This window comes from Schistocerca piceifrons, chromosome 3 (assembly GCF_021461385.2).
Source record: "Schistocerca piceifrons isolate TAMUIC-IGC-003096 chromosome 3, iqSchPice1.1, whole genome shotgun sequence".
NCBI classification, from domain to species: Eukaryota; Metazoa; Arthropoda; class Insecta; order Orthoptera; family Acrididae; genus Schistocerca; species Schistocerca piceifrons.
In genome coordinates this window covers 913317676-913341270 of record NC_060140.1, presented here as the reverse complement: position 1 = coordinate 913341270, position 23595 = coordinate 913317676, and the positions used below count along the sequence as shown (strand labels likewise).

The 23595-nt window shown below is 45.4% G+C and overlaps 1 protein-coding gene across 1 annotated transcript; it reads right to left on the bottom strand.

Moving 5' to 3' along the window:
* Positions 1 to 17971: 17971 nt before the first annotated feature.
* LOC124790145 (cuticle protein 18.7-like) lies at positions 17972 to 23002 on the bottom strand. Its single transcript, XM_047257733.1, has 3 exons — positions 22867 to 23002; positions 18319 to 18717; positions 17972 to 18222 (listed from the first exon to the last, which is right to left on the bottom strand). The coding sequence occupies exons 1-3, from the start codon at positions 22876 to 22878 to the stop codon at positions 18040 to 18042; spliced, it is 594 nt and encodes a 197-aa protein (XP_047113689.1). The 5' UTR covers positions 22879 to 23002; the 3' UTR covers positions 17972 to 18039.
* Positions 23003 to 23595: the final 593 nt, after the last annotated feature.

The window sequence follows — 23595 nt, the reverse complement described above, 5'->3', positions numbered from 1 at the left end:
GGAACATTATAACCCAGCGAGGCATCATGATGTCACGGAAAGTCCGGTAGAATTCGATGGGCAATCCATCAGGTCCAGGAGATTTATTGGCCGCACCTTTGTCCACGGCGTCTTCGACTTCCTCGAGTGAGATTTCCTCTGTTAGTGCGTTCACGGTAGCCTCGTCGATAGTACGTGTTACCTGCTGTAACACTTCAGTAATGGCCTCGTCATCGACGGTTCTTTCCTTGTAAAGATGACGAAAATGATCCTCCACCGCCTTTACTATGGTTGCTTGGATCGTACATAAGCGACCGCCGTGTGTCCTGAGTTGTGTGATTAAATGTTGGCGTTGTCGGTGCTTATCCGCCACAACGTCGTGCACAGTGGGTTCCTCTGCAACCGTTCGGTCGTGCCGTCGCGAGCGGACTACTGCACCTTCTAGTCGGCGCTTCGTCAATGATAGTATGTGAGCCTTGATTCTGCTTTGGTCATGTTGTCTCTCTGGGGAAGGGGTAAGGCGTCGAGGTCCCTGAGTGCCGCGTAGTATAAATCGAGGGTCTGTCGATGCCACGCAGTCACGTCCTTGCCATATTGCATAAGGGTCCTACGGATTGCTGGTTTGGCACAGAGGAGCCACCACTCCAGGGTCGAAGTGTATCGTGGGTGGCGGCGTTCACAGTCAGTCCACGTTGCTGCAACTTGCCGACGGCAATCCAGGTCCTGGAGATGAGTTATGTTGAGCTTCCAAAAGCCATTGCTGCGCCAGACTTGTTGGGGGCGTAGGTGTATAGTGCAGATATAGGCACTGTGATCGGAATAGGCTTGAGGCCATAATTCGGCGTCCACCACACCTTGTGTGAGATCTTGTGACACATATATGCGGTCAAGTCGGCTGGCCGAATGACTGGTAAGATGAGTGTGGCCAGAGCGGTTACCGTGGACTTTTTCCCACGTGTCGCACAAGTGAAGTTCTTGGATCATCGCACCCAGTTCCGGACAAGGCATGTAATGTGGGATTTGGTCCTTGGGGTGAAGTACGCAATTAAAATCACCGGCGAAGACGCTGTGGTCGTATCGTCCAAGGAAAAGGGGAGCGACATCTGTGGAGTAGAATCTGGCGCGGTCGTGACGTCTTGTGGTACCCGACGGCGCATAAACATTAATGAATCGGGTGTTGAGTGCCGTAAATGCTATTTCTCGCGCGGAGGGAAGAAACGTTACGTCGGTAACTTCAATACCTTCACGCACTAATATTGCCACTCCGGTGTCTTCAGGGCTACTGGGCGTCACATGTGTGGCGTAACCGTAAAAGTGCGGGAGTGCAGTTGTTTTCACTTCTTGTAGGAAAGAAAAGTCAACTCCCATGGCTCGTATGGTTTCTTTCAAAAGTTGGATGTTGACAGGAGAACTGATCATGTTGACAATTATTGTCGCCAGGCGGTAAGCCTGGCAACGCGTTGTTTGGGCGAGGTTATCCATGTTGGAGTTGGAGAGAAGCGAACATCGGAAGTGATGTCACCCCCCGCCGAACGCGGTCCTCCTTGCGCTGCTTATGCTGCGTGATCCGGCGGCGCCTCAGCTGGCCGCGGAGCGGGATCTTGTGTCTCGACGTCCTCGGCCCACGAAGCGGGCGCGGATGTCTGTTCATGTTCCACCATAGCCTCGTAATGTTTCATAGTAAGGGACCGGGCGACTTCGCTGCCTGCACTGGTACCTTTCCGCTGCTCACTGTTTCTGTCAATGGGCTGATGGTCGAAAGCTGCATGTTTTTCTGTCTGTTCTGCAAGGTTGGAGTCGGAGGAAAGAGCCTCAGCTTCGCGGCTGGCTTCTTGAGTGGTCAGTTGTTCTTCACCGGCCGAATGCGAACCGCTGTGTTCCGACACGGTCCGACGACGGCGCTTTCGGCGTTTCGGTGATCGCTGTTTCCGTACGTGGCCTTCATTGTCAGAAGACGGCACTGACTCACTCTCCGCCGGAACAAACGCTTCGGTCGGTACAATAAGGGAATCAATTGCCATCTTGCCGGCGTCAATGTCTGTCGCGTTCGGTAGCTCCAGAGTCGTAGTACTATTTTCCACCACTGGCCAGGTCGGCAGATCATCCAGGTTTTTGCCCGTGGAAAGTGATTCTTGTACCGCTGAAGCGGTCGGCCGTGTCTGTTGTGTGGAGAACGTCGTGAGCGCCGCCGCGTAAGTCACGGGTAGAATAGTCTTCGCCGCTGGTGGTGCAACGTCCTTCGGTGGAAGTTGTGTGATCCGTCGCTGGAGGCACTCGGAACGAAGGTGACCTTCCTCGCCGCATCCGGAACACGTCTTCGGCTGGACGTCATAGATAACTATGGCCCGGCATCCTCCTATCTGTAGATAGGATGGCACGTGTCGTTGGAGATCTATGCGCACTTGGCGTACTCCATTGAGTACTGGATACGTCTTAAACTGGGTCCATTTTTCAGCCACGTGTTCGTGTACCGTGCCGTAGGGGCGGAGCGCCGCTACAACTTCTGCCGCCGGGAGTTCAAATGGAAGTTCGAATATGCGTATAGTCCGTAGTCCCATTGCGGCATGGCCGACCTCGACGTTGCCAACATTGCCATCTGCGTGGCAGAAGCGGAGTTCTTGTTTCATCTCACGAAGTACCTTGCCGCATGTAGTTTCGTTTATGAGCTTTACATAGACCGTGCTACTGACGATCGAAAAGTGAATGCCGACAATGTCGGCAGCCGGGATCTTGGCTTCCTCTTTTAAAAAGCGTTCGACTTCGAGCGCCTTTGGTCGGGTAAAGTCGTTCCGAAATGTGAATTTCAAGGTTGATCTTCTGTATTGGTTTGCCATGGTCTTGTAGCGCTACGGCGTCACGTTAGTGTCGGCCGAAGAAAGTAAACAAGGCACGCGGGCCCTCTCTGACAGCGGAGAGCGCACACCGCACGTGTGCTTCGCTCGGCTGCGAGAGCCGCACTTCCCCTAGACCACGGCTTACAAACTACTTAACCTAAATAATCCTAACGACAAACACACACACACACACACACCCATGCCCGAGGGAGGACTCGAACCTCCGCTGGGACCAGCCGCACAGTCCATGACTGCAGCGCCCTAGACCGCGCGGCTCAGATGTTAATTCCCACAGCGCCCAGAGTCATTTGAACCAAGTAACTTGCAGTGCATGTGCAGCGTAGTGACGTAAGCGCGTGTGTTGTGTAATGGTATTGACAGAAACACACGAAAATTTATGACCACTTCTTATTTTTCGGTCACGGTAAAGACTAAATTTCGACACGGATGTCACTAAATAAAATCTTAGACTGTGGATACTATGAGCTTCATTGAGTACTGTAAACAGCAGCGCCGATGCATACGCTAATGCGCGATGAAAACCGACCTGTTTTACAAGTAACTGAGTTGCGCGAACGAATGTACTTTTAACTTATTATTTTATGTGGAACTTAACGAACTTCCGAGAGCGGTAAAACAACAACTGTCGCCGTGGAGAGCATTAAACTATTTGTTACGCGTGGTACTGTTTTTCGGCAGAACGGTGAATTTGTGATTGTGGCACTCATGCATTTCGTGAGTGGCGAGTCAAAGTGAATTTTGTACGGTTTTGAAACTGTGTGCCGGACTTTAATAACGGAGCCGTGAGTGTAATGAACATCACTGACGAGCACATATGAACTTGAATGTACACACCAAGAACAACTACGATTTCCATCTTTCATCTTTAATTTAATTATATTGTATTGCGTGTGTTTTAATGTGGCTTATGGAAGGGTGTGCTTTTATGAATTTGTACAGTGTTTTATCAGGATCTTTTACGTATTTTGTTGTGGTCTGTGGCGTTTTGCTTAAGTGTGGCGTCCGCCATTAAATTCTGATCGCCGATCAATCACAGTTTGGGGATCGTCCGCTGTCAGTGCGAGGTACGCTTTTGGTGGGAAATTTAATACAACAGCTAACAGCTAAGTGTTTACCTTCAGTAACACGTCTTATTACGGCATGTACATAATACGTTGCCAGTTTGTTCGGCTCTTACAGTTTTGACTTAACAAACTTTTAGCCATGTGGTTAGTTTCGTTAAATTTAGAAGCAAAGAGGGTTAATTTGAACTTAAATAATCGAAATTGGCGGCCAAAATTACGCAAAGTAGATATCTGAGAACCGTTTTTTGGCATATGGCTCAGTCGGTGACAGGACTAGGTACCACAGTAAGTTATGGCTTAGTTTCGTTATGCTGCTGTGTCATTTTCTGTATGAGCTAAACTTACACTGAAGAGCCAGAGCAACTGGTACACCTACCTAATACCGTGTAGGGCCCCCGCGAGCACGCAGAAGTGCCGCAACACGCCGTGGCATGGACTCGACTAATGTCTGCTGTAGTCTTGGAGGGAAATAACACCACGAATCCTGCAGGGCTGTCCACAAACCATTAAGAGTACGAGAGGGTGCAGTTCTCTTCTGAATAGCACGTTGCAAGGCATCCAAGATATAATGGTCATGTCTGGGGAGTTTGGTGGCCAGCGGAAGTGTTTAAAGTCACAGGAGTGTTCCTGGAGCCATTCTGTAGCAATTCGGGCCGTTGGGTTTCAGATTGTCCTGCTAGCATTGCGCAAGTCCGTGGGAATGACAAGCGACATGAATGGGTGCAGGGGATCATACAGAATGCTTACGAATGTGTCACTTGTCCGAGTCATATCTAGACATATCAGGGGTCCCATATCACTCCAACTGCACACGCCCCACACCCTTACAGAGTCTTCACCAGCTTGAACAATACCTTGCTGACATGGAAGATCCATGGTTTCATGAGTTTCTTTCCATATCCGTACACGCCCATCCGCTCGATACAGTTTGGAACGAGACTCTTCCTGCCAGACAACATGTTTCCAGTCATCAACAGTCCAACGTCGGCGTTGACAGGCTCAGGCGAGGCCAAAAAGCTTTGTGTCGTGCAGTCATGTAAGGTACACGATTAGGCCTTCGACTCAGAAAGCCCATATCGACGATTCCAGAATGAGATTTTCATTCTGCAGGGGAGTGTGCGCTGATATTATGTTTCGTTGAATGGTTCGCACGCCGACACTTGTTGACGGCCAAGCACTGAAATCTGCAGCAATTTAGCGGAAGGGTTGCACTTCTGTCACGATAAACGGTTCTCTTCAGTCGTCGTTGGTCCCGTTCTTGCAGTATCTTTTACCAGCCGCAGCGATGTCGGAGATTTGACGTTTTAGCGGATTCCTAATATTCACGGTACACTCGTGAAATGGTCGTAACGGAAAAATCCCTACTTAATCACTACCTCGGAGATGCTGTGTCCCATCGCTCGCTCGCGAACTATAATACCACGTTTAAACTTACTTAAACCTTGATAACCTGCCATTGCAGCAACAGTAACTGATGTACCAATAGTGCCAGCCACTTGTTGTCTCACAGGCGTTGCCGACTGCATCGTCGTATTCTGCATGTTTGCGTATCTCTGTATTTGAATACGCATGCCTATACCAGTTTCTTTGGCGCTTCAGTGTATATCACCTAGACTATCTACATCTCTACATCTACAAATGTACTACGAAACCTGCTGAACTCTCTATGGTGATGTGCGTCAGCGATTTTCAATCCTATTTCATTTATTTACTGAAAGAGGGAAAACTATAAATATTGCACTGTACGTGGCTATCTCTCTTATTGCTCTTATTGTCGTGATTACTATGCAGGATTTACGATAGCGACACCAAAATTTATGCACAGTTTTCATAGGTATCGTAAGAAAAATTTTCCTAAAAGCTTTTTTCAAGAACAAAGATTGACATTTATGTTCCCAGAACATGTCACTTACTATTTGGTAAGGGCTACAGCAGCTCAGTATCATCTTAACTGTGCATCTCTAGTTTCGTTGTTTGTATGTGCTATCGTACCTACCTAATAACGCTACTTCAGCGGCCTAGTGTGCTACGACCGCTACAGAGTGGTGAAAGAGCCGTTCTTCTAGTTGCAGGATGGCATTCAGCGATCTCACCTGAGCGTCATGGGTCCGGTGGGTTGGCGAGGGCTGCAGGAGACCGTCACAGACGAGTGACGTAAATGCAGCGTCAAAGACAGCCTTCAAGAAAACTCTTTACTTTTTCAGCCAGCTTACAGCAGCTCCATGTGTGCATTCTCTTTATGAGGCAATACAACCTGTCATAGATCCACGATGGTCCGCGGTTCGCGGGGTTGGTGTGGCGCTGATCTCACGGACCGCGGCGGCGAGTGTTGTCGTGAAGACGTAGACAGCTGCTACGTTCCGCGTGGCCAGTGGTACAGTGCGCTTTCGTTACCGGCGTGCTACGGCGATGCTCCCCCAAGGAAGTTTCGCGGTGGCCTGGTGTTGCTATGTAGCGAAAGAGGCTGCCGAAACCCGCTCACACAAGGCGTGTGGCAGCATGAGCGCTACCAGGTCTTGAGTTCGGCTCTCGGCCCATCCAGTGGCTTCTGGACCCATTCGGTCACGATGGCGGTAGAAGCGTGGCAGTCCCATGCACGGAGTTGACATTATGAGGGTTGACTACTCAATGATTCGATGGTTCGACACTCGCCCAGCCGGGCTGAACGGATAGTATTTATTTGTTATTTACTCAGTTACATGTTCCATAGATCATCCGAACGATTCTCTTGTCGAAATGATGTGGAAATGAGTTTGCAGGATATTTATACATGATTGGTGTTAACATCAACGAACACATTATTATTCTTAGTCCTACTCAGGCAACTGCACTAATTTTTTGTGCTGGTTTCCAGTTCTTAAGTAGAAATTCGTCAGTGGAGTAGAAGGAGTTGTCCAGGAGAACCAGTCAGACATTTTATGTTATTGGGCAAATGATCAAAAATTTTCGTTGCTGCATAATGATCTCCTGTATGAGCCACTAACACTTTTAACAATGAGCAATAGAGGTTTTTTTCCCATCTAGTGTTGTAGATATGTACATCACTGTTCTTCTCAGATTGTGATGGGTTATTAATGACCAACATCAGTAGCGAATAAATGTGTTGTTATTAAAACTAAACTCCTCCCACACAGGCCAATAAGGCCCAAAGGTACCGACTGGCCGCCGTGTCATCCTCACCCCACAAGCGTCACTGGATGCAGATATGGAGGGGCATGTGGTCAACACACCGCACACCGGCAGTATGTCAGTTTCCGAAACCGGAGGCGCTACTACTCAATCAACTAGCTCCTCAGTTGGCCTCACAAGGGCTGAGTGCACCCCGCTTGCCAACACTGCTCGGCATACCGGATGCTCACCCATCCAAGTGCTAGCCCAGCCAGACTGCGGGAACCGGTGTTACCACTACGACAAGGCGGTTAACAATGTATTGTGCTGCCGCAATTTATGTGCCCAACCCCTTGAAAAGGTACCTATATGACGTCAGTGGACGAACACCAAATGATTATTCTTACTGCTTGCTTTTGTACAATTAATACTTTCTTTCTAAGCGATGAGTTTCCCCAGAAAACTGTTTCGTACGACATTATTGATCTGAAATGTTCAGAAGTAGCTAAAGGTAATTGAATGAGATTTTCACTCTGCAGCGGCGTGTGCGCTGATATGAAACTTCCTGGCAGATTAAAATTGTGTACCAGATCGAGACTCGAACTCGGGACCGTTCCCTTTCACGGGAAAGTGCTCTACCAACTGTGCTACCCAAGCAAGACTCACTCCCCGTGCTCACATGTCTCCGCAATATCCTTTCTTCCAGGAGTGCTAGTTCTGCTAGGTTCGCAGGAGAGCTTCTGTGAAGTTTGGAAGGTAGGAGACGAGGTACTGGCGGAAATAAGGCTGTGAGGACGGGGCGTGAGTCGTGCTTGGGTAGCTCAGTAGGTAGAGCACTTGCCCGCGAAAGATATAGGTTCCGAGTTAGAATCTCGATCTGGCACACAGTTTTAATGTGTTGTTGTTGTTGTTGTTGTTGTCTTCAGTCCTGAGACTGGTTTGATGCAGCTCTCCATGCTGCTCTACCCTATGCAAGCTTCTTCATCACCCAGTACTTACTGCAACCTACCTCCTTCTGAATCTGCTTAGTGTATTCATCTCTTGGTCTCCCTCTACGATTTTTACCCTCCACGCCGCCCTCCAATGCTAAATTTATGATCCCTTGTTACCGCAGAACATGTCCTACCAACCGGTTACTTCTTCTTGTCAAATTGTGCCACAAACTCCTCTTCTCCCCAATTCTATTCAATACCTCTTCATTAGTTATGTGATCTACCCATCCAATCTTCAGCATTCTTCTGTAGCACCACATTTCGAAAGCTTCTATTCTCTTCTTGTCTAAACTATTTATAATCCATGTTTCACTTCCATACGTGGTTACACTCCACACAAATACTTTCAGAAACGACTTCCTGACACTTAAGTCTATACTCGATGTTAACAAATTTCTCTTCTTCAGAAACGCTTTCCTTGCCATTGCCAGTCTACATTTTATATCCTCTCTACTTCGACCATCATCAGTTATTTTGCTCCCCAAAGAGCAAAACTCCTTTACTACTTTAAGTGTCTCATTTCCTAATCTAATTCCCTCAGCATCACCTGATTTAATTCGACTACATTCCAATACACTCGTTTTGCTTTTGTGTTGATGTTCATCTTATATCCTCCTTTCAAGACACTGTCCATTCCGTTCAACTGCTCTTCCAAGTCTTTTGCTGTCTCTGATAGAATTACAATGTCATCGGCGAACCTCAACATTTTTATTTCTTCTCCATGGACTTTAATACCTACTCCGAACTTTTCTTTTGTTTCCTTTACTGCTTGCGCAATATACAGATTGAATAACATCGGGGCAGGCTGCAACCCTGTCTCACTCCCTTCCCAACCACTGCTTCCCTTTCATGTCCATCTGGTTTCCGTACAAATTGTACATAGCCTTTCGCTCCCTGCATTTTACCCCTGCCACCTTTAGAATTTGAAAGAGAGCATTCCAGTCATCGCTGTCAAAAGCTTTCTCTAAGTCTACAAATGCTAGAAATGTAGGTTTGCCTTTCCTTACTCCATTTTCTAAGATAAGTCGTAGGGTCAGTATTGTCTCACGTGTTCCAACATTTCTGCGGAATCCAAACTGATCTTCGCCGAGGTCAGCTACTACCAGTTTTTCCATTCGTCTGTAAAGAATTCGCGTTAGTATTTTGCTGCTGTGACTTATTAAATTGATAGTTCGGTAATTTTCACATTTGTCAACACCTGCTTTCTTTGGAATTGGAATTATTATATTCTTCTTGAAGTCTGAGGGTATTTTGCCTGTCTCATACATCTTGCTCACCAGATGGTACAGTTTTGACTGGCTCTCCCAAGGCCGTCAGTAGTTGCAATGGAATGTTGTCTACTCCGGGGAGTAGACAACGGGGTATCGTATCTTCCATTTCATCTTCATCTACATCCTCTTCCATTTCCATAATATTGTCCTCAAGTACATCGCCCTTGTATAGACCCTCTATATACTCCTTCCACCTTTCTGCTTTCCCTTCTTTGCTTAGAACTGTGTTTCCATCTGAGCTCTTGATATTCAAACAAGTGGCTCTCTTTTCTCCAAAGGTCTCTTTAATTTTCCTGTAGGCACTATCTATCTTACCCCTAGTGGGATAAGTCTCTACATATTTACATTTGTCCTCTAGCCATCCCTGCTTAGCCATTTTGCACTTCCTGTCTCATTTTTGAGACGTTTGTATTCCTTTTTGCCTGCTTCATTTACTGCGTTTTTATATTTTCTCCTTTCATCCATTAAATTCAATATTTCTTCTGTTACCCAAGGATTTCTACCATCCCTCGTCTTTTTACCTACTTGATCCTCTGCTGCCTTCACTACTTCATCCCTCAGAGATACCCATTCTTCTTCTGCTGTATTTTTTTCCCCATTCCTGTCATTTGTTCGCATATGCTCTACCTGAAACTCTGTACAATCTCTGGTTTAGTCAGTTTATCCAGGTCCCATCTCCTTAAATTCCCACCTTTTTGCAGTTTCATCAGTTTTAATGTACAGTTCATAACCAGTATATTGTGGTCGGAGTTGACATCTGCTCCTGGAAATGTCTTACAATTTAAAACCTGGTTCCTAAATCTCTGTCTTACCATTATATAATCTATCTGATACCTTCTAGTATCTCCAGGATTTTTCCATGTATACAACCTTCTTTTATGATTTTTGAACCAGATGTTTAGCTATGATTAAGTTATGCTCTGTGCAAAATTCTACCAGACGGTTTCCTGTTTCATTACTCTCCCCCAATCCATATTCACCCACTATGTTTCCTTGTCTCCCTTTTCCTACTTTCGAATTCCAGTCACCCATGTCATTAAATTTTCCTCTCCCTTCACTACCTGAATAATTTCTTTTATCTCATCATACATTTCTTCAATTTCTTCGTCATCTGCAGAGCTAGTCGGCATATAAACTTGTGCTACTGTAGTAGGCATGGGCTTTGTGTCTGTCTTGGCCAAAATAAAGCGTTCACTATGCTGTTTGTAGTAGTTTACCCGCACTCCTATTTTTTTATTCATTATTAAACCTACTCCTGCATTACCCCTATTTGATTTTGTCTTTATAACCCTGTATTCACCTGACCAAAAGTCTTGTTCCTCCTGCCACCGAACTTCACCAATTCCCACTATATCTAACTTTAACCTATCCATTTCCCTTTTTAAATTTTCTAACATACCTGCCCGATTAAGGGATCTAACATTCCGTGCTCAGATCCGTAGAATGCCAGTTTTCTTTCTCCTGATAACGACGTCCTCTTGAGTAGTCCCCGCCCGGAGATCCGAATGGGGGACTATTTTACCTCCGGATTATTTTACCGAAGAGGACGCCATCATCATTTAACCATACAGAAAAGCTGCATGCTCTCGGGAAAAATTACGGCTGTAGTTTCCCCTTGCTTTCAGCCGTTAGCAGTACCACAACAGCAAGGCCGTTTTGGTTAGTGTTACAAGGCCAGCTGAGTCAATCATCAAGACTGTTGCTCCGGCAACTACTGAAAAGGCTGCTGTCCCCCTTCAGGAACCACACGTTTGTCTGGCCTCTCAACAGATATCCCTCCGTTGTGGTTGCACCTACGGTACGGCTATCTGTATCAAAAAAATGGCTCTGAGCACTATGGGACTCAACTGCTGAGGTCATTAGTCCCCTAGAACTTAGAACTAGTTAAACCTAACTAACCTAAGGACATCACAAACATCCATGCCCGAGGCAGGATTCGAACCTGCGACCGTAGCGGTCTTGCGGTTCCAGACTGCAGCGCCTTTAACCGCACGGCCACTTCGGCCGGCCGGCTATCTGTATCGTTGAGGCACGCAAGCCTCCCCACCAACGGCAAGGTCCATGGTTCATGGGGGGAGGTTTTCATGAATATGTACTCCCAAAACTTTGGAGCATTCTACCCTACTTACGCACTCTTCCCCACTCGTCGCTAAGAGGGTGCCTACGGGATCCAATTCAGACAAATAACATTAGTAGTTTTACTTCTAGAAAACAGTTGACAATACTTAACTTTGGAGATTTACAAGTAGTAGTCCCAAACGAGGGGCGTTGCAATATAATGTAGAGTCCTTGATATGTGAACTGTTCAGGCAAGTTGACGCACGTTACTGATAACTAACGACCGTGATCTGGCGCCAATCTGTGCGGCCGAGGCTAGCAGGAACGCCGGTTATACCCCCTTCTTCTAGGTGTCGCTCTTGGCGCAGCGCGGTCCAATTCCGCCCACCATTGACCGCCGTTTCCTCACCACTTTCTCTGCTCTTGTTTTGCGCATTTTCGTTCCCGCGCTTGTGGTTACGCAAGAATATTCCTCCTCCTCCACCCCCCCCCCCCCCCAAAAGCGACTCTCTATCGTCGCGTATGGAGTGCGACCTTGGCGGAAGATGTAGGAGCTTGGACGCTCTGATCGACCGGAAGCTGTGGCTGCAGGGACGTCCAGCTTCCGGCCGTACCCCGCCATCCTGCCTGCGCTCTAGCGGTAACGTCCCCAGGAAAACGACCAGAAGGGTACGTACGTTTTAGAAACATTAAGCTTAATACATCATGTCTTAAAATATTCATGGAGCTCAGTGAGGCAGTTTGTTAGATCTTCAGTCTGATATGAAATTTTAACGTCATCTGTGTACTGGAATTTATGGCAGGTCAGTTTCGGTAGGTCTGCTGTGTAGAGATTAAATAACACCGGAGTACTGAGGGAAGCTATCGCTGAGCACATGCCATCGAGCAAATCTGGAAAGATATTTCATATGATCTTGGTTATTAGTCTACAATGTGACATCCATTTCGCGAATCTCACAAGTGGTACAAAGTAATCTTCCCTTCCTCTTGATTGTTACCCTCCAGTAATTTCACAGTCTTCAAGCTTAAAACATGCTCTAGTGTCCTACGACCGACGTTACCAATACTGGTCTGTCATTATTGACACCTGCTCCTTCATCCTCGATATAAAGATGGGTTTGCTACGCTTCAGGATATATTCATCATAAATACGACGTAAAAGGACTAATTCTGTAGCGTATTCAATGTAAGATTTAGTAGGAATTTTGTAGTTCTTGGTGCCCTCTCCACTTTGAGTATCCACAATTGTTTATCTTTACCGGAGATGCTTATTTCAAAATGCATACATTTATGAATGTGTGACAGTATGGTAGAATCCTCAAGTGAAATCTTAATATTTCCTGTTTGAGGCTACTGTCTTCAGTTTCAGCACAAGACTGATTCACCAGAGGTACGGTGGATGCTTTGGTTCCGCTCATTGACTTTAGATATGACCAGAATTTCCAATGATTTTTTGTTTGATCTTTCCTTGCGATCTGACCCTGGCTATTATACAGGGCATGTATAGTTGGATGTGTTTGTAGCCATCACGTTTCATCAGTCAGAATGCAACATTATCATTTTAGCGAGATTTGAATGATCCTATCATTCTTTTTATTTTACTTCATTTGTGATGTACATGAGTGAGGCGTGTCGGCTCCTTCTATGTTTTACACCCTACTGGTGCTATCCGTCTCTGCCTAGTCGCCGTGTGGCACTTCGGTCGCCTCTGAGTTGAGTCTTGGGTTGTAGTTTTTTGGAGCTGCTTGTTGACCACAATGATAGGCGGTCGGTCGCAGTCAGGGAGAGACACCACAGGCACATGTGACGTACGGTGAGCTGTTCATGGAGATTACGGCCGCACGATTTCCTAAGCCGATTGTGACCGGTAGAGTTGTGGTGGTCGGCAACTCTTGGGTCCAATGTCGAGGCAGCTGGTTTAGCCTGGATTAAGAAGGTATAGTTGCAGATGTGGGTGTCGGACTGCTGTTCATTTTCTCGCGCCGTCTTTCTGTCCTTTGAGGGTAAGGAACCGTTATTTGATTGACGTATGTGCTCCCATGTTGAAGTTTCTCCCGCTGCGCTGCATTTCCTATGGTTCTTCATCACCCTGTCTTAGGTGTTAAATTTAGCTTGTGCTGCCTCTGTTTCAAATTATCTGATGGCCATATATGATGTGTTTTAAAATTTCCATTAATTGTAGCTTGTTCAGTATCTGATTATCTTTTCATTCGGGCCTGAAATTAATTGTCATATGTTCTGGGCCGCCAAGTGTATTAGTGACCACTGAGATCGAGATTGCATTGATAGTGACAGGGCCAAATATCTCACTAAATAAGTATCAAACGAAAAAACTACAAAAAACGAAACTCGTCTATCTTGAAGGGAGAAACCAGATGGCGCTATGTTTGGCCCGCTAGATGGCGCTGCTATAGGTCAAACGGATATCAACTGCGGTTTTGTTAAATAGGAACCCCCATTTTTATTACATATTCGTGTAGTACGTAAAGAAATATGAATGTTTTAGTTGGACCACTTTTTTCGCTTTGTGATAGATGGCGTTGTAGTAGTCACAAACACATGGGTCACAATTTTAGACGAACAGTTGGTAACAGGTAGGTTATTTTAAATTAAAATATAGGACGTAGGTACGTTTGAACATTTTACTTCGGTTGTTCCAATGTGATACATGTACCTTTGTGAACTTATCACTTCTGAGAACGCATGATGTTGCAGCATGATTACCTTAAATACCACATTAATGCAATAAGTGCTGAAAATGATGTCCGTCAACCTCAATGCATTTGTCGATACGTGTAAAGACATTCCTCTCAACAGCTAGTAGTTCGCCTTCAGTAATGTCCGCACATGCATTTCGTTTGACGTTTATTTTGTGAGATATTTGGCCCGGTCACGATCAGTGGACCGCCCTGTACAATTGCCCACGGCCACGGTAGGTAAACACTAGCGGCCCACCGAATCTTGGCTCATTTGGGTGAGAGTTGGCCCTTTTGCAGAAAATTAATATTTATTGTTTTAAATATAATTACTATTACAGTTGTCTGAGTGTTGGCCCGCGAGATTTGCCTGTTACCTTTTAAGTTACTGTGTTTGAGTACTCTGTGATTTCTTGGTTATTACATTAACTTGTTGTTGCATTTTTATAGTGAGATTAACCGGTTAATCCTCTTATTAATTCTTATTGTAATATTCTTGTTGTAATACGTAAAGTTTGGTTGGGGCTTGGGGCCACGCTCACATTGTGCTTCTTGTCTTTGTCTGATGTTTTTAATATGTTCTAGGATTATTGCGCATGATTTATATGTTTGCTCTCGGCTTTCCGAGTTGTTCGCAGCGTTTGGAGGCGCTTCCCCTGGATGTTATCTGTTACCCGCCGCTTCATCGGGCGTAGCCTGACAGCGCAGGCTATGTATGTATGCGGTGCACCGCTCCCCGTCTTACCGTAGCGAATGTGTGTGAATTCCTAAGGGACCAAACTGCTGAGGTCATCGGTCCCTAGACTGACACACTGCTTAAACTAACTTCACACACACCCATGCCCGAGGGAGGACTCGAACCTCTGGCGGGAGGGGCCCCCGCAATCCGTGACATGGCGCCTCAAACCGCACGGCCACTCCGCGCTGCTCAACGTAGCCTCTGAGACGTTGCAGCCTCCTGGTTTGTATCTCTCATAAGTTGAGTTTCTGTCTCGTAGCAATCAGGCTTTAATTTAACCAGTAAGGGCCGCTATTCTAAACCATCTTACTCAGACCTGGCTGCCTGTACCTGCCCCTTCCATGTTTTCCCTGTTTGAAGTTGCTTTTAACTAACAGTTTTAATATTGGCCTATAACGTAATAGTTTTAATATTGGTATGTGCTCAATTTGTTAAAAGGTATATTATTATTTTTCCACGTCAGTATCTTGATTATGCCCAAGAGGCTTCTCTGATGAATCAAATATTGGATATTTGTGTTTATACCAGGCTTGTGTCGTTTTATATTACTACACTTTTTGTAAGCTATGTTCATTAATGTTATTTCTAAGCATCCCCTTTGACCGGCCAAATGTTGGAATTGTAATCTACAGCATCATTGCTGTCATTGTTTGCCCAGCGCTAAGCTCTTGTTTGAGTTAAATTTCATTGTACTACTTGCTTGTTAGTCTACATCTACATCTACATCGACACTCCGCAAGCCACATGACGGTGTGTGGCGGAGGGTACCTTGAGTACCTCTATCGGTTCTCCCTTCTATTCCAGTCTCGTATTGTTCGTGGAAAGAAGGATTGTCGGTATGCTTCTGTGTGGGCTCTAATCTCTCTGATTTTATCCTCATGGTCTCTTCGCGAGATATATCTAGAAGGCAGCAATATACTGCTTGACTCCTCGGTGAAGGTATGTTCTCGAAACTTCAACAAAAGCCCGTACCGAGCTACTGAGCGTCTCTCCTGCATAGTCTTCCACTGGAGTTTATCTATCATTTCCGTAGCGCTTTCGCGATTACTAAATGATCCTGTAACGAAGCGCGCTGCTCTCCGTTGGATCTTCTCTATCTCTTCTATCAACCCTATCTGATACGTATCCCACACTGCTGAGCAGTATTCAAGCAGTGGGCGAACAAGCGTACTGTAACCTAATTACTTTGTTTTCGGATTGCATTTCCTTAGCATTCTTCCAATGAATCTCAGTCTGGCATCTGCTTCACCGACGACGAACTTTATATGATCATTCCATTTTAAATCACTCCTAATGCGTACTCCCAGAAAATTTATGGAATTAACTGCTTCCAGTTGCTCACCTGCTCTATTGTAGCTAAATGATAAGGGATCTTTCTTTCTGTGTATTCGCAGCACGTTACACTTGCCTACATTGAGATTCAATTGCCATTCCCTGCACCATGCGTCAATTCGTTGCAGATCCTCCTACATTTCAGTACAATTTTCCATTGTTACAACCTCTCGATATACTACAGCATCATTTACAAAAAGCCTCAGTGAACTTCCGATGTCATCCACAAGGTCATTTATGTATATTGTGAATAGAAACGGTCCTACGACACTAACCTGCGGCACACCTGAAATCACTCTTACTTCGGAAGACTTCTCTCCATTGAGAATGACATGCTGCGCTCTGTTATCTAGGATCTCTTCAATCTAATCCCACAATTTGTCTGATAGTCCATATGCTCTTACTTTGTTCATTAAACGACTGTGGGGAACTGTATCGAACGCCTTGCGGAAGTCAAGAAACACGGCATCTACCTGGGAACCCGTGTCTATGGCCCTCTGAGTCTCGTGGATGAATAGCGCGAGCTGGGTTTCACACGATCGTCTTTTTCGAAACCCATACTCATTGCTACAGAGTAGATTTCTAGTCTCCAGAAAAGTCATTATACTCGAACACAATACGTGTTCCTTCCACAATTGGTGCATTTTATTCTTTTAAATTAACTAATTAATCATCATCTCGTTGAGTTGAAGAAATTTTGCAGTATCTGCATGAATCATCTGTAGCTAATCAACGTTTTTGGTATCTGTGCAATAAAAGTTTGTTGGACTTTGGGAAGAAACAAATTACTTGTGATAAATGGCCTTCACTTTCCCATGCATGTTTCTTGCATCCTTATACAGGGCGTCCAGAGACATTTCAGTGAGCTTTAACCAGGGTAGTTCTGCATTTGTCAGATGTGAACTAAATATTATATTTCTCCTTTAAGTATAGTGTCGATGACATTCTATTATGAAACTTTCTGGTAGATTAAAACTGTGTGCCGGACCGAGACTCAAACTCGGGACCCTTGCCTTTCGCGGTCCTGTGCACAGTTTTAATCGGTCAAGAAGTTTCATATCAGCACACACTCCGCTACAGAGTGAAAATCTCATTCTGGAAACATCCCCCAGGCTGTGGCTAAGCCATGTCTCCGCAATATCCTTTCTTCCAGGAGTGCCCAGGAGTGCTAGTTCTGCTAGGTTCGCAGGAGAGCTTCTGTGAAGTATGGAAGCCAGGAGACGAGGTACTGGCAGAATTGAAGCTGTGGGGTTGGGTCACCAGTTGTGCTTGAGTAGCTCAGATGGTAGAGCACTTGGCGCGAAAGGCAGAGGTCCCTGGTTCGAGTCACAGTCAGGTACAGAGATTAACCTCCCAGGAAGTTTCATTTCAGCAAACACTCCGCTGAAAAGTGAAAACCTCATTCTGGAAACATTCTGTTTTGTCCCACTGTGGGCAAACTCGTAGCTTTCTTGGTATTCATCTCGCTTTCATTCTAAGGTCAGTTTAGTTTTGGAATGAAACAATGAGACTGGTCTCCGTTTTTCATATTTTTCCTATGAGCTATTGTTGTAGTTACTCTTCTGTAGCTGAGTACTCAGTGACTCTGACTACCACATGGAAAACCCAGTTCAGATATACCAGGGATTTTTCCTTAGTGGGAGGACTGGAGTGGGATCCACTCAGGCTCACAATGTCATCTGAGTAATTACTTCAACGAGATGTAACAGTTTCGAAGTCTGGAACCCCAACTACGGCTTGGAGACGATGCATCCAAATGGCTCTATATGGCAGAAGAAGATGCGGCAGCCAGCGACATTGTGTGGCCCCTTGGGCTTCGTCGTTGAGTTTATTGTTTCAGCTGTTCCTAATGGAAAGGGCAAATGAATAGGAAATGCTTTTCATAAAATTACAGTTTATTTACAGGAGTGAAAGGTACATGACTGTCATTTGTAGCAGTGCTCCTCTAACCGAGGAGGGCGGCCTTGTACTGCAGGTGGGCGATGGCGTCAGCGTGGTGGATGGCGGGAATGCCGGCAGCGTAGACGGCGGCCAGGGGCAGCCCAGACACGGGGTCTGCGGGGGTGGCGGCAGCCAGGGCTGCGGACTGAGCGTGGGCCACAGCATGGGCTGCCTTGGCGCTGGCCACCTGTAAAGGGAGAGCACCTTGTCAGTAACACCGTCTCACTACGTGGTATGTGTACTGTTCTGAAGGGGATATAGGAAAAGGTGTAGAAGTACATACCTCAGGAGTGTCCAGGGGAACGCCGCCAGGTCCGATCACGATGTTGGCGGGCCCAGCGATGACGGGGCCGGCCACGGCGTAGCGAGCGGCGGCGATGACGGGGGCAGCGGCGATGGCGGGCACGCCCAGGGTGTTGCGGGCGGCCTCGGCGGCCTGGATGTTGAGGTGCGCCGCCTTGGCGACGGCCACGTGGGGCTCGTCGGCGGGCACGACGGAGGCCACGGGCACGCCCAGCGTGTTGCGCGCCGCCTCCGCCGCCTGCGTCGCCAGGTGCGCCGCCTTAGCCACGGCCACGTCGGGGGCGTCGGCGGGCACCGGGATGGCGGCGGGAACCCCCAGACCCAGACCCAGGTAGCCGGGCTTGGCCAGGGCCACAGCCAACACGGAGCTCAGGATCACCTGCAGGCAACGTATGCATTAGAGAATATGCTGGATGTTAAGAGTAGATAGACCTGGATATTGAAAACTGAACTCTGAAGGGCTGCTACTTTCTGAGGAATAATACTGTGAAAGAGTGTTGCTGTACATGATGACGAAGATTTTTTGTTGGAGAACTCTCAACATTTTGTTCAAAATTTTTTTCCAGGACAGTTCCAGGTATTAGCACTTACCGTTCTATCACTTGCGCTTTGTCCCGCAGTTACGCAGGGTCAGCCATTGTTAATCGGATTTCGCACGTTAATGTTTAATGGGTGGCCAGACGCCCTTCCTCCCGCCACCCTGTACCTGCTGGGATGGAATTAGTGCACCCCAACTGTCTGTGCCGAGTGTAAGCCAGGGAATAGTGAGAAAGTGTTCAGACGTCTGTGAGCCGTGTAACGGAGGTGGAACAGGGGGACCAGCCCGGTATTCACCTAGCGAGACGTGGAAAACTGCCTAAAAACCACATCCTGGATGGCCGACACATCAGCCCTCGTCGTTAATCCGTCGGGCGGATTCGATCTGGGGCCAGTGCGCCTACCCGAGTCCAGGAGGCAGCGCGTTAACGCTCTTAGCTACCCTGGAGGGTGCATTACCACTTAACATCTGTGGCCTATAGTCAACGGATATTAAAATGCATAATCTATTAATCTTCTACTGTAACCTATATGTACGTCTTCTGATCTATTGGTTTGATGTGTGGAACAAACTGCTATGAAGTGATTTGGATGTGTATGTTATAGCTGGGAGATAGCCATAATGACGTGCTATGATATATACATGGAAGTCAATAACGTGCATAGTCATGACACTTTGCGGCATGTTGTTTTCTGCAACAGCATACAGTGTGTTTGAAGCAGAACTCCCTAGTTTTAATGCGTCCTAGAATCTGTACAAAGTGATATAAACTATTCTAGTATGTGATGTTTGAGTCATCAACTCTCCAAGTTTTTCTCCCCTGCAGTTAGCAGGTCTGCTTGACCCTCAGACGACACCAGTGGTGTTTTTTTTCCCCTCTGTTCCCTCACTTCAGTCCAGTCGTGCTTGCAGTTCAGTGCAGAGCAACTTAGCAACAATGTGTACTCCGCAACAGAAAGTGCAGTGTGTTATTTGGCTTGTGAAAACTGAGTCAGCTATAACATCGCAACGTAATTTCGAACGTTTGTATGGTGGTGAACCGCCTACAGCAAAAACTATCCGTCATCGGCTAAATTCTTTCAAGGAAACTGGTAGTGTTTTAGAAGCAAACCACCGGGTCGACCGAGAACTTCTGAAGAGCCCGAAGAAGTAATTGGCCAGACTTAGTCTGCAATTAGGAGTGCCTAAAGGTGTATGATGTGTGTAAAAGACTTACGTTGCACGCCTACAAATTGCAACTGTTACATAGGCAGTGCTAGCCCAATACCTTGGCCACCACGAAACCCAGACTTAAACCCCCTGGGGATTTTCTTTTGGGGCCACATAAAAAATTTTGTGTACAGTGAAAAGATCAGAGACATCAGTCATTTACAGGAAACAATCGTCGCGGCGGATGGGACAGTTACGCCTTAAATGGCGGTGAATACGTGGCAAGAAGTGGAATATCGTCTCGAAGTGTGCAGGGCAACAAATGGATCTCACGTTGAAGTCTACTAACATTAAACGAAACTTGAAGAAATTCTCTTTTATTATATTTACTCATTGATGTAATTTTTCATTAATTTCCTCATTAAATTTATACCTCAAACTAGTGAGTTCTTTTTCATACACTCTGTACATGAAACTGTACATAAGAGCTTATACCTGTAATAAGATATGATGTATACTCATCGACTATATATGCTTTAGCCATAGATGAATGGTGGCTAATACCTAAATCCTGTGAAGCAAACATGATTGAATAAATACAATACAAGCAGCTTTAGTTGATACATGTCAAAAAATTACTTTCATCACATATGTCACAGAAGTACAGCGCCCAAACTTCGAAGTATTTTTCTATATTTCTGTACCATAAAGCACAACAAATAACTGTAAATTTGGTTTATAGTTTTCGAATTTGAATAATGAAATACCCGCTCATTGGCTGTGTGGCTAAAACTTAGCGTTAGAATCAACATCGACTGAAGTGCAGCGACTCTAGACTATGAACGCTGCCAGAGACAAAGCAGCAGTTGCAGACACTGAAAGAAGAATGCCAAGGAAGAGCTGGCTGACTGTGTGGGAACGAGTTTTCTGAGTAGTAGGTGACATTAGAATATGCATTAATAAAGAAAACAAATTCCTGGAATAAGGCTGCAGGCATAATGAACTTTTGCGACTAACACTCCAGAATAACGTAGTATACTTTTATTTACTACAACATGTTTTCAATAGTGTTACCATTAGATCCAAAGCTTTGAACTCTTGAAAAAAAGTTCATTGGCAACTTTCGCAACTGACACTCAACCTTGTTTCGTGAGTTCTGAGTTTCAGATCTGATGATACCACTAGTAATAATATATCCCGATAAATAAAAGTACGTTAAACGGTGTAGGTAGTGTAATTCACAAAAAATAGAAAATTAAGGGGCGCACACAAGAGTGATATCAAAGGACAACAGCAGTCGAAGAACTGACAGGATGCGACCTACAGATTCATTATGCAATCATTAGCTCATTGAATCGTAAAAGTACGTTACTCAGGTAAAAGCTGAATGACCAATGCAAAGAATATTGACTCTCAAGTAAGATAAGTTATGAATAAAAGCAAACTCTATTGGAAGATGTAGTGGGGGAGGAATGGATACATTTTTAACGAGGCTTTAAACTGGAGAACGTATTATGGAACTTACATAAGTAAACATGAAGATCTGAACTACAGGACATAACTTTCTGAAGTCTGTGAATTATACCCGTCTCGTCCACATTGAAAAGGGACGTGCACACAGCGCATCAGCAGAGAAACAGCCGAGGGTCGCTGGTAAAAGTGTTGTTGTACTGTACTGTATAACGTGCATCATTTACATCCTTACAATGCTTCACTCGAGCCAGAGAACTTCAGAAAAGACTTCCTAAAAAATTATATTGGATCTCAACAGCACCATTATCCTCCATTGGCCTTCCTTTACTTGAACTTTTTGATCCCTATATTTTATCTCGGATTACACCAAAATACTAAAGGGTTGTCGAAAATTTTCTCCTAATCTATAAGTACTACGAACGAAGATTTTTTTTTCAATCAGTTTTGTTATATAATGGTTAATGTGAATATTGCCCGATGTGATCCAACAGTTCAACAAGATCTAAAATTTGTTTCTTCGGCGAATCATTCCTTTATTTAGTAGACAATTAGCATTTTATAACAACGACCGAATAGACGTGGTACTACTCGTATCTGTCTGCGAATGTTTTCTGTGGTGATGAAAATATTCTATTGTTCTTGAAGTATGAGTGTGCTAACTGAATTCCACCAGTGCATTTGCGATTAATTTTGTATATCCCTAAGTTGCGGTATGATTATTGACATAGTTATAAGCTTAAAAGGTATAATTCTTTCTAAAGCGTTAAAAAAAGACGTATTATTTTTCGTGATATATTTTGCCGTCCTGATACAGTATTCGTAACAAAGAGGACACTTTTCATTCATTGGACAATGAAAGAATAGCTTACTAACACGCAGGGGAAATTTTTTTTTAGTATCTTGTCTGTCAATGGCAAGTTCAAACGTTGTTACAGAATGTCACTTTTAGGCAGCAACTTACTTGAGAACCGTTCATCAATTAAACTCGCGGAGGAAGGCAGCATTATTCTGCGAATTCTTTATTGCAAGTGCAACTGAGTATTCAACTATGAAGGGCGTTTGATTGGATGTAAAATATAGAAATATTCGCGTAGAAACGTATGAAAAAGTGATTCACCAGACCCATTCTCCGAACTGGAAGCAGATGTGTGGTTCGTGGCTGATTCAATAAACATTCTAGGTGAAATTTTCTGTGAATATGGTTCTTTTCCATGATAGAACTACAAATGTACTGTCGTGTGAATAGACTTGATGACAGACTGTGTATTGTAACGCCGGTAGACGAGGCAGGCGGCCGTGCTCTCTGTCGCGTGACCCCTGGCCCCTGAGCTTCAGCGCCTCCGCCCCTGTGCGCTGTCGGCTACTCACCAGGACCTTCATGTCTTCTGCGGCTGCTGCTTCGGACTGAACTGTTCCTGCCCAGTGTGTGGCTGGCCACGGGCTTATATAGCATGGGCCGGCCTCGTCTTCCCCGCCACATCCGACCACACGGCGCGCTCCAAGAACGCCTTGTCTTCTGCGATGGGCGGTGCCCGCCAAACCCGCTACACACTGCCCCTCCTTCCACCTCCTTATCGTGCACCACTTTTCTGTTTCGTCTTGCTTAATTTTCGTCGAGTGTTATACTTTATCAAAAATGGATTGCTATCCATCGTGAAGCTTTATGTAGTTGTCATCGATGTCGCTCGATACACAATGTAATACAATAATTTGAAATTAATGGGTCCTGTACATATACGTGTAGACTCCACGAATAAACGTTTGCGAAAATAAGGGTATGATATTCGCACCCACATCGCATATGCAAATGCATATGCATATGCATAAGCAAACCTGCATCTGTAATTTGTACCTGAAAAATCTTGTAAATCACTAATGAAGAATTAGAGGAAGTGTTGAGTGGAATGAACAGAGTAAGGAGTACAGATATTACTAGTTTGGCAGTGAACTGAAGAAAGACGACAGCAATGAGGAGTAGCAAACATGAGGTTAGCAGTTAACATACAAAAATTGGGGACTTTAAGCTAAACGAAGTTAAGGAAGTCTGTTGAATTTTCTCACATTGAGAAATGAGGAGTGATCTATTTTAACCGGCCG